Source organism: Temnothorax curvispinosus, unplaced genomic scaffold, assembly GCF_003070985.1.
Source record: "Temnothorax curvispinosus isolate PA1 unplaced genomic scaffold, ASM307098v1 QBEX01000209.1, whole genome shotgun sequence".
Taxonomy (NCBI): Eukaryota; Metazoa; Arthropoda; class Insecta; order Hymenoptera; family Formicidae; genus Temnothorax; species Temnothorax curvispinosus.
In genome coordinates, this window is record NW_020209989.1 from 251,787 (window position 1) to 263,218 (window position 11,432).

At 42.4% G+C, this 11,432-nt stretch overlaps 2 protein-coding genes across 4 annotated transcripts in view; one reads left to right on the forward strand and one right to left on the reverse strand.

Moving 5' to 3' along the window:
• The window catches only part of LOC112463984 (cytochrome b5-like), a 52,209-nt gene that overhangs the window by 6,503 nt on the left and 34,274 nt on the right, over positions 1–11,432 (forward strand). The window lies entirely within an intron of this gene.
• On the reverse strand, positions 3,787–11,420 carry LOC112464347. Of its 2 annotated transcripts, XM_025031319.1 has the most exons (4): positions 9,671–11,420; positions 9,378–9,548; positions 7,641–7,850; positions 3,787–7,063 (listed from the first exon to the last, which is right to left on the reverse strand). In XM_025031319.1, the coding sequence occupies exons 2-4, from the start codon at positions 9,480–9,482 to the stop codon at positions 6,977–6,979; spliced, it is 402 nt and encodes a 133-aa protein (XP_024887087.1). In that variant the 5' UTR covers positions 9,483–9,548; positions 9,671–11,420; the 3' UTR covers positions 3,787–6,976. The 2 variants fall into 2 exon arrangements, with proteins under 2 accessions (XP_024887087.1, XP_024887158.1); XM_025031390.1 differs by lacking the exon at positions 9,671–11,420 and having other exon boundaries at positions 9,378–9,664.

An 11,432-nucleotide genomic window follows, 5' to 3' on the forward strand; every position in this document is an offset into this window, starting at 1 on the left:
GTTCGATTTTTAGGGAAAAATTCGGGTTTATTTTGCCGATAAAAAAAAACTAAGTCACTTAAAAAAAAATTCTACGACAAAGACTAGATAATTATGTATAGAATAACCTCTATAAATTTCAAATTGATCGGTTCAGTGGTTGCCGAGATATTTTGGTCACCGATTTTTAAAATGGTTTTGAGAAAAACGCGTTTGAAAATTGAACGATGAATAAATCGCGAAAATTTTTCAACTTACATAGAATCATCGATTCCAGGTCCATAATATGAGTCCTCCACCTTGCTTGGAATGCAAAAATTGAATAATCAATTTTTTCGAACTTTCTAATTGGGTATTCCCCCTTAAAAAAGACGTTACGACACAAAATTCCAATTAATCGAACAAGGGACAACAATGGTTCTCGGACTTCTCGGATGTGCGATAATTGGTTTCCGATTTTATCGCGCGTATCACGCGATATTCTGCAATCTGATATTCAGTAAACGGAGATCCAAAAATCGACACGATCGATTTCTCTTTCGTGTAACTACATGCAGTGCATAAATAAGCTTATCGTATGAGTGAATTTTTATGTATTTTGATGTTAAATGTGAGGCACGTGTTTCCACTTTGCATCCTTTAGGTTAAAAAAATGGGTTTGGTAAAAAGTCGACGAGTACGGTCGCCTCGCGTGGCGTTTCCCTGAGACGAGATACCGACGCGATCGATATCGCGGTTAATGACCCAGAAAATGCCGGATTATTTTACAATGCGAACGCTGTTATACACGGACGCGGGACGACGCGAATCGATAGATAATGTCTTTATTACCGTGATGGCGCGATCGGGAGAAGAACGACCGAACTTTGCTGCGCCTGACCGTATTAATATTTATCACGAGACGAATACATCTCTTTTTTGTGCCAGCCTTTCTGCCCCATTTTTCTAGCGTCTCCGTGTTACGCCATTGCCTCGTAGCGTTATGAGTGAAATTCTATTCTTGTTTGGGTTATCGGCCGCGCCTTTTATCGTTCGTCCGCATAGTGCCGGTGATGCGTAGCACTCTTTTCACAACGATCGTATAGCATAGCAGAAAAAGAATCGGGAGAGATAAGAAATGTCGCATAATACGTAGTGCGTCGTGCAAAGAGTACATTGCGCTCGATCCCACTTTCGAGTCTGTATTTCCTCGAATCTCGATTACGCGGTTTGATAAGATCCGAATTGCGTTCCTAAACGACCTCGCGGGCAAATATTTGAGAAGCGACGCGAACAGTTGCGATGATTATTTTTGGGTGCGCAAATCATGTGCGGATTTTAGACGAAGTACGAGGCTGCGGCTGGATTCCACCTGTGCCTAGTCGGGCCGAACAAAATGAAGGAATTAAGTATATAGAAAGATACTCAAATTCGAGTAAGCTCTCTTTGTCGATCGCGTCTACCTATAACTATTCAGAGAGATGCATATGTTTCCATCTTTTAACCCTTAACTCGCAAACCTGGGTCGTTTTCGTCCGGGCGAAAATCAAATGTAGTTGTATAACTTTTAAATACAAATTATTTGAAAAAATTAAATTGTTTATAATTTTATGATTGATATTTCAAAGTGAAGCTTTGAAACACCTTCATTTGCGGCGTAAAGGTGCCAAAAAAACGTTTGCAGGTTAAGGGTTAAACATACTTAATTCAGTAAATATGAATAGCAATTAATTATTTATAGAAATATTTTCAGGAGGCAATAATTTCCAAAATTGATTATAAATTCCGGATTGGAATTTAAGACAATAAAAAACGACAGTCCGCTTTTGTATATAAAAGCATGGTTTATTTAAGCTTGCCGGTTGCAGACTAATAAATCCTAGACCGGACGATCGTGTCTGCGCGTAAACGCCGCGAGAGCCGGAAAACGAACGTCGTCTAAAATTAGAAACCTATGTTGCGTAGGCGCCTTAGCTAAAATGATGTCGTGAGGGTGAGGTAAGGACGAACCGATCGGCGCATATCTCCTCCAGCCGTATCTCGTCGCAACAGTTGCACTCATTATAGTCGATAACGACTGCAACACCTGTTCCTTGTTGTTCAACGGTTAAAATTAGAGTAGATTGCATTTTTCGGCATTATCACCTGCTCGCCGAGCATACGTCACGATAAAGCCGGTCGATTTGATCGAACGACTGATTTCCCGAACCGCAAACACGATGTTGCAGGTGCCGCTCGAAGCCGACTTCTTTGTCAGTTCAAACTGCTAAACCAGTTAAACCAGCTAAATATAACGATAGACCGTCGTTTTTCACTGTCTAGGAGTTCCACAAATGTGGTCGATATTACTGTCTCCTAGAAACGTTTCACGTAAAAATAAATAATTGCTTTATATACAATTCACAGTCGCATTCAAAAGACGAAAGCTTGCGTCTCTCTGAGCAGTAGTAGGTAGCAGGTAGCAGGTATATGCGGTTGACAGAGGGTTAGTTCGTTCGAGCCTACATTCTTTTGTTCGGGGCCTGACTCCCTAAGCCCAAGCCCAAGAGAGATTCTCAGATTCTCGATATACTCGACACGATTATCATAGGTTTTAATTACCTGCGTTTTCCTATGAATTGGGTCCTCCTCAATATGGCAAGCGGCGTTAAATAAAAATATCAGTGCTCATTGATAACGCTCGCAGTCGCTATTGAGGCTATTCATTGATACTATTTTTCACTCGACAATCGGCCACGTTTCGCCTGATACTCGCTAACTCGAATGACGTTGACACCGGTAATAGACAGCGCGTATTACAGACGCAGTCTCTCGCTCGATGTGTGACGCAACAGCACGATCGCGCAAAAAGCGGTAGCGTGTGCATGCTCACGCGGTGGAAGGATGCACCGCTGATTTACTTTCAATTTTGCCGTGCCGATCCTCGTGACTGGCTCGATTTTAACCAGCGCGGAAAACGTTTCCGCTTTCGAGGCCGCTCCCTGAGATGTCTCAACGTGTTAGCCATGTGTATAACGAATTCCTTGTAATTCTCCGGAAGCAATCTCTATTCGGTTGTTTCTCAACCGAGAAATATTACATAGCTACCGTAAGCATTTTTAATTCCAGTACATTTTGCGTGCTCACAACGTAATGACTTATTATAATACTGCGAAATATCACAACTTTAAAGTCACAACGATCTGTTTACGATCTGAGGCTGGCTTCGGTAACTACGCAGATCCGAAGTTCTTGGTTGGTCGGTTTGTAAACATTGCGCCGTATAAACGTACGAGAAAACATTTACTTTAACAAACGCGATTAGCATACTCCGAATGTTTACCGCGTAAATCACCGTTTGATTTCGTTGCGATTTTCACCCGTGCTTCGGAAAGAAAGTGTACGTGCGTGTGTACATGTGTGTGTGTGTGTGTGTATAGGAATAAAGGAAAGTACCACCCTGTGTATACTCTCGATCCTTTGATTACCACGATAAATCGTCATGCCACCATAGCAATTAAGCCTTGTCGATCTCGTTTGCGTTCTTTTGCTTTTGCGATGCGGATGACAACCATCCGGCAGGCATAACGAAGCCAAGTATTGTGATATCAATTACCAGAGCCGTTTGTCTGTTATGATACAAGTTTATTGAATCACTGCTTGCGCAAATTAACAATGGCAATGGGCCAGGTTCCAATGTCGCATATTTTCCAAAGTACCAAAACTTCTCCCATTCATGTTTTGTTTCAAATATTCGCATAGTTTTTTTCAGTATGATGGTGATATGACAATAATAATAGTAATAATAATAATAATAATAATAATAACGATAATAGTAATAATAATCCAAATAATTAATAATATAATAGTGTAATAATGATAATAATATACAATAATAACGGGATATGTGCGCTAATTGCGATAATAGTCAAGAGATATAACAAGTAAAATATACATATGTTCTTATGTATGTATATACGTAATCATAATATATACATATTATGATATCGCATTGTAAATCGCGAAACCAATTTTCCCATTCGTTAAATAAAACAATACGAATCGCGTAAATTTCCTTTGATTAAGTGATATGGCTTGTTCAGTGACAAAAATTATTTCCGCCTCGCTCTGTCTTGTCCCGACTCCAGTCCCTTCTTGTTCCCGATGGATGTTTTCCCCTAACGCGTTATTCAATATCAAATCTTTTCTAATTATCTCTGTCTGCGGTAATTAACTAATAAATTTTATATGTATTTATAATAGCAATATATATACAATGCATGACCCTCAACGGTAAATGTGCGTAATAGGTATAGTATCTATGCGAATGCAACCTTTTGTGACAAAAAAAGCCGTCGGTCCTTTTTCTAAGCTGGAACATACAACTTATTTCGTACCTACGCGTCTTTTTTCCGGTTCTTTCTTCTACGTGACCCTGTCCTCCTTAAGGATACTCGTTTCCTGTTACGCTGGCTTTACGTTTGACATGTCTATTCGATACTTGTCTTAGTTTAGCGTCCTTTCTTAGAATATAATATCGGAGAGAAATTCTTTAATATCGACAAACAACCACATTACAGGTACAAACGTGTATCGCGAGATAGATGCCAGACGTAAACCCAGCATTGCGAATCTGACAATCCTATAAACGTTCATCCGACTTGTTCAGCGGACAAGAATGCTTTTTTCTTTTGTGCTCTTCGCAGCTTCAATATAGATAGCGTTGAAAATATCATCCCGCTCTGCATCTCAATCGAACGCTTTATATCAACTTCGAATCACGTGCTCGCGCGTGAACCAAGATTTTCGGATTCGGAGCATAATTTGAACGCGATTGCGTATGCCATGTCGCCGATCAAATTTACCCTCGCGGAAGTACACTGGCTACGTCATTGGCACTGTCAAAGCAGAGGAATAGGAGAGAAGCTTAGTTTCGCTATATGAACAAGAGCGAGATTCTTCGAGTTAAAAGACGATCTCGACTTTCGGTGGTCCTCGCTTTCCGGCCAACTTGCATCCGAGAGCGCGCGAGAACGTTATCGCGTAATGTGAGAACAAAGTCTGCAATCGCAATCGGCGTTTACACGATTATTTACAAATTTATCTAGAGATATACAAGCTATGCCCTCGAGGCTAGAAAAATTACGGTCGCTCGAGCGCAGGAAGGCCGATCGTCGATCTATCGCGAAGTCATGGGAGAGGGAACGCGGGATATAACTCTCGCGATTTGTGCGTTTTCGCGAAATATGAGATAAACGTCGGCGAGCCGCCGATATTGCGGATTAAAGAGCGTTTCATACTAGTTTTACGTTTCGAATAATAGTCACCAGATGATCTCGAATAATAACCAGTTGTCTCCTTCCGCCAGACATCTCATATTTAATCTGCCCCTAATTTCGTCACTCGACGCACTCGACAGACACTCGTTGATAAGAGTCGCTGTTTATATGTACAGAGATTGCGATTTTGCGTCTCGATGAACGATGTTATCGTGATCACGTGCGACGCGATTGTTGCGATGTGAGTCACTCGCGTTTTCAGCGTTAATATTTTTCTTAGATGTAGAATGTAAAACGTTTCAGGGGAAACAACTCTTCGCGTCGACAAACAACAAGCGCGTCAACCTTCGATCTCTCATCGAAAGCTAATTCGTATTCGTAGCGAAAACGTTTTTCTCAACTTGTGCGGTTCATATCTGGTTGACACAGTTCACTATCGGGGAACTCCGTAATCTAGACGCAAGACGGTTCGCGACGGATTTCAAATCTCAACTGTCGATATTCAACGACAGTAATTGTAACTATAATCCCGCGGGGCTCTCGTAAAAGTTCGAGGACTATAAGAACTTTCTATGTGTCTCTTCTGTTTACAGTAAATCTTACGACTTACTAGTTTATCGTAATCGTCGTGGAACGCTATAAATGCTCGGATGCGCGTTAACGAATCTTTACATCGCGCGCGTCGGCACTATGGCTACAATTACAATCATTGCTAAATTGTAATAATCGCTACTTTTTAGGGAAATAGCCGTAAGTACGATTCGGATAATTCGACCGTGATCGAATGCCGTTTTGAATCGAATAGCGCCAGCCTTAATTAAAAGTGCTCAGCAAGCGGTTAAATCGTTCAAAAGTCGATCGTGTACAATTTCGATCGTCGCTGTTACTGCGCTCGAGCCGATCGTCAGAAAAGAGAAAATTATGACTAGAGAAGAAGATTCGTATGTCGGATACGATCGATCGGCGGCCCGCCCGAGAGGGCTCGACCTACTCTTACAAGTAGCGTTATTAAAGTATTTGGTGTAAAAATAGGTATGATACACAGGCGTTGGGAGTGCGCAACGCGCTCCCCGTTTCCAAAAGACGTGTCGATGTCTCCTTCTCGCGCAAACGACAAACTGCGCCCAGGAGTTTCATCGTATTTTTTTTTCTCAAAAATTTTTGTCCAATAAATATCAGCCTGTCAATTAAAAAGGATTTAAGCGACAAATCTCTAAAACGTTTTATCAAAAAATCTTGCCACAGACAGGTCAAAGACTCTCGATGCAATCGTCATTTAAACTACTCTTGCAGCTCTCCTCTCTTTTTCTTTCTTTATCTCTTGACGCTGAAATCCTTTTTAATTTACAATATTCAAAGGCGAATCCGCCGTAGATCCCCGCAACACCTCAGAGGAACGTTTTCGTCTTGATGTCGCTCCCTCTGTTTCCTTGACTACTTATCGTTACGATCCTCGCAATCTCTCAAAATTCAATTACAGTTGCCTTCGCGCGACAAAATCCCCGCTGAGGCTTGATCCTCTTCGAGTTCCCTTCTCGCGTCGGTTCCGATTCAAATATTCCCCCTCGTAGCATAGCACCGGCGGCGCGTAAGACCGAGTGAATCGCTCGTGAAAGCCGTTCCCGGCGATTCTTGGTGCGGCCACACCACCGTTTTCCTTCGAAATTCTGGCTCGGTGACGACCCAAAGCGTCGCGGCGCCACCGGGTCTCAGGTCACGTCCACGTTCACGAGTCCGTGAACCCGATCGTCGGCTGGCTGCTACGTCAGCAGCTTGAAGAACATCAAAGCTAGGGATATGTTGATGAACAGCACCAGCATCACGAGCTGCTGGCGGGAGAACCAGTCCTGGAACAGTACGGGACATAACGTTAAGCGTTTTTCTTATCGTGAGCCGTTCAGCTTCGCCGCGTCGCGCATCGTCGCCGCGCGCCGCTCGGAATCGGAGCCAAGAATTCGGCGAGGACGCCGAATGATTCATATCGACGTTACATGAGCAAAATTGTCTCCGCACGCGTAACATAACGCAGCGGCCGCTGCGCGTTTCTGTTACACTTCGTGTTTTTTAATCTCAAATATTTCGATTTTTATCATCGTGTTTTATTGAGATGTCGGGAGAGTACGAGAGATACATTTATTTCGATTCCCTCGCACGACTGCGAAACTGGACCGAGCGAATGTTGATTTCTAGAACCGCGCGAGAACCTATTATAGAGTCGTCGCGTTTCTCGCGGTGCGTTATATTTTTGCGTAGCCAAGCCGAGACGCAGGACTCGATCCGAAATAAACCGTAACACTCTGCCAAGTGCCGCTCCGTGTTCTCTCTTGTTTTTATGAACGACCGGCGGCGGCGTCGGATTGACGCCGCGCCATTGTCAACATCGACAAGTTTCGACGGTCAGGTAGAGACACGGGGGATACTCACTTTAACCTGTGGACTGACCAGGTACAAAAGCGGGTTTGCTCTGAGCCTCTCGCTCTCGTCGATCTGTCTGCGGATCTCCTCTCTCCTCATGCTGCTCAGGATACTAACTTCTTCCCTCGACAATGGTGCCGTGGCTGTGAGCTGGATCGGCTGTGCCACGTCCGGCAGTGACTTCTTTCGTTGAAGGGGCATTGCCGCCACCGGCATCGCCTGCACGAAGGAAATAAACGAGAAACAAAAAGAGAGAGATGGGCCTCGAGCGATGGATGCAAATTACTTATCGACACTATGTACATTGTATGTTCAACGTCATATATAGCGTCAAACGGGTATACAGCGGAAAGAGAATAACGGAGTTATTATCAGGCAATAGCAATTACTTCTGAAAGTGTATTTCTTACAGGGAATAACGTTAAGTTAATTACTGGGTGAGGTCACGTGTTGGTTAATTTAATGAAACATCTATTTTTAATAAAGTTCAACGTAAAGTCTAAGATCGGTTTCGTGAATGCGTCAAGTTTATTGATGTGTATAACTCCAAAATTTGTCTTACTCTCTTTTAAATCTTTTTCAATTTTTAGCAATTTTTAGCATTTGACTCGAGAATCAAGCGAACTAAACGTAAATTATCTGATGTGTTTGAAAAATTTTATTTATAAAGGTTTTTTCTTTTAAATTCACAAAAACTGCTTATTTTTTCCGCTCTGGGTGAGAAAACTCTCTTAAGCGAAAAATTGTACTCTATTCTATCCAAGATTATTAACCTTTGACATGGTCCCATTTTACTTTTTGAAGCTTTCGTTTTATATCAGAGCTGTATACACAAACGAGTGTTTCTCTTGTTCGAATTTCTGTTTGTTCGCTTGCGTGACGTCAAAAGTTAGACGGCTCTGTTTTATATCACTCTGTGAAGCTACCATTGAATTTTCCACTATTGACTATCCAGACAATTGAATTTTTTTGTTCAATCTTCTACACGTAGCCAATTCACAGCTATGAGCGTAGAATTATATAATCACGATTCGTGTTAAAGAGTTAAATTCTTTCAAGTTTTATCTTCTTAGTAGCATTCTTCACGAAACCGATTTAAAATTAGTTAGAGCGTCGAATTCCCGTAATTACGTGTTTTGTTAATTCAGCATTTCATGCGAACGCAACGGGTGGCAGGAGAAAGAGTACGAATGGAAGGGAGGGTCTTTGGAGCCGTTCCAAACCCAAGAGAGACGAGGTTTCGAGCACCGTGGTGCAAGGGCCGAGGAGTCGAATCTCAGCCAAAATGACTCGTCGCGTCGACCTTCGCATTCTTATCGCACGATTAGATAAATCGATTTTTCCAAAGCCGTAGCTTTAAAGGAAGACTTATCCGTTAAAAATAAGATTTTAGGCAACAAGTAACGTAATTAATTTCAGAATTGCAAACTTTGACTCATAAAGGCGTTTTGTAGGGACGTTCCCAACCCTTTATTCAATTCTCATCCAATACTACCCTTCTCGTAAACCCCACTCTACTCGTAAACCCTCGTTTTTCGCTTCGTCGAGCGTGCGTTGTCGCTAAACACAATTGATTCCATCCCTGACGATCGCGCAAACAAACATTTCTTCCCGTTCATTATCTATCTGTTGCGTTGTTTTTTTTCCCCCTATCTCCACCCCTTACTTTCTTTTAAGGAGAAAATTCTCGTTACAGCCCACACCCTGCGTGAACTTTCACGCAGAACGTGAATTTGCTCTGCGTACCTCCACGGGAGGTGCGACGATCCAGGACTCCGAGGCCCGTCTGGCCATCAGAGCGGGGCTGCATAGCAACGCCTCCTCCTCCTCGTCCTGCTCGATCCAAAACATTTCCGTTCTCACGATGACTCGCGGGTACTCTCAGAGTACATTAAAATCTTTTGGGTTCTTAACCACCTGCGAAGAAGAGAATCATTCCCGTTCACTTGGCTCAATTTCTCTTTTCTAAATTGCACTTTCGTCCCAGTGCACACCTGTCGATTCGATAAATTTTTCTTTAAAATTTATAGTGAACTCACAGCTCGCGTCGTTGAACATGCCCAGTGATGGTACAAGCAATTTTCTTCAATTTTCTTCAATAATCGGTATTATTTGCAAGTGAAACCAGGTGCGTGTACCGTGATTAAAGCTTACGGTTATAATTATTAAGTTGTTATTAGACTGTCACTTTTGTACATCGAAGAAAAACCAAGCGAACATTGATGTGACACTGTTCTTTTCGAATCCACGGTACGTTAAGTCCGAGGGATCATTCCGGAAGCAATAACATAAACCAGCTGGCGCTTCCGTTCACACCGGACTTTCTCTTTCTTTCTTTCTCTCGACCGGAAGTGCCTTCTGAAACTGCGCGAGCGTCTGTTCGCATTCGAGGATGTAACCCGTTCGTGCTTATCTCTCGGCCATTTTTCGACGATTTCCGGGGCCAAAGGAGGCGAATCGAAGTGTGAATTACGGATTCGCAGCCTCCCGGTAAGGAAGCCGGGCCGCAGACTGAACGGCCCTGGCTAGCACGACCGAAATAGAGCGATGCCCCACTATCTTCGAAATAACTTCGCCGAGCGTCGCGACGCCCGTGGAGATCTGCGTCGGGACGCTGCCAGAACTCTGTCGATCCTCGCAGCTCTGTGATTTACGAGGCTGATTTACGACAGCGGATATGGCGTAAGAAAAGATTACTCGAATCTCAAAATTTGGCCCATAATTTTCGGTTTGCTGACGTTTGACGAATTATTCGGTTTCTCGTTCGAAAAATCTATTTACAAGTCGCCATATTTTCCTAAATATGTTCCAAGTAACCAAAAGTATTTCGAAATTTAAAATATTAAAATGTTAGGAAAAAAAAGAATCCAAAACTCGGGCGAATTACAAGGTTTATCGTGCCATCGTACGAGACGTTTTTCGTGTGAAGCGCAAATCAAGTCCAAGTCCAGACCCGAATAATCTGACTCATGCATTTGGCATGCGCATATATACGGCGAGAGTTTCGGGATTTTCACGCGCCAAGAAAACGTCCGTCCCACTTATTTGCAATTTCTTTGTCTGTCATTTATCGCGTTGCGCAGCCCGCCCGTTGCTGCAGTTTAGTTAATCGTACCCGGCGAAGTAATTCGACTGGCATGGTGCAACGCTTTAATTTGCTTCGCTAATGGCGCGATTACCTCGGGGCAATTCTCTTATCGAATCGATTGTTTAATCCGGTTTAATTAATGCATGACCGTTAATGCTGTAATAATTTTTCATGGGAACAATTATATTCGCGTCGACACAAATTTATTTATACTCAATCAGATTAACATAACAATAAACAATGACGAATAATTAGTTTGCCGAGCGGTTTGTCACACTTGCCCGCGGAAAAGAAAACGTTAATATACCGTAACTTTTAAAGCTTCTGCGATGCTTTTGCACGTCGTTGGAAAGATACGATACTATACAGTATACCTCAAATGAGGCTTGACAAATTGTGAGAAATGATAATGAGGAAATTAATATTAAAGCCGGAATTTCCATGGCCTCGTTCACGAATTGCATACAATCGTACAGCCTTCATTGTTTGCGATCTTTCTCGCGAATCTCCATATTGCTTACAATTTCCATAGAGCTCGTTTAAATATTATGATTGCGCAATTGAATCTCAGCAGTACATTAACATCTTATTATGTGAAATGCACATACTTCAACAGCCATCAATTGTTTTCCAATATTCAACTCGGTATTGATTTTTTCGTCTTGACGAATATTACTAATAATTAATACTTAAATAGCTTTTGTGAAAAAAGT

What these genes read in the sequence shown, in the direction of transcription:
- LOC112464347 (XM_025031319.1), bottom strand. Translation starts at nt 9,482, where the DNA reads ATGTTTTGGATCGAGCAGGACGAGGAGGAGGAGGCGTTGCTATGCAGC. An exon ending in TCGTCGCACCTCCCGTGGAG is followed by an intron (nt 7,851 to 9,377) that starts GTACGCAGAGCA and finishes TCCTTCGTGCAG; the next exon opens with GCGATGCCGGTGGCGGCAAT. An exon ending in TGGTCAGTCCACAGGTTAAA is followed by an intron (nt 7,064 to 7,640) that starts GTGAGTATCCCC and finishes GTACTGTTCCAG; the next exon opens with GACTGGTTCTCCCGCCAGCA.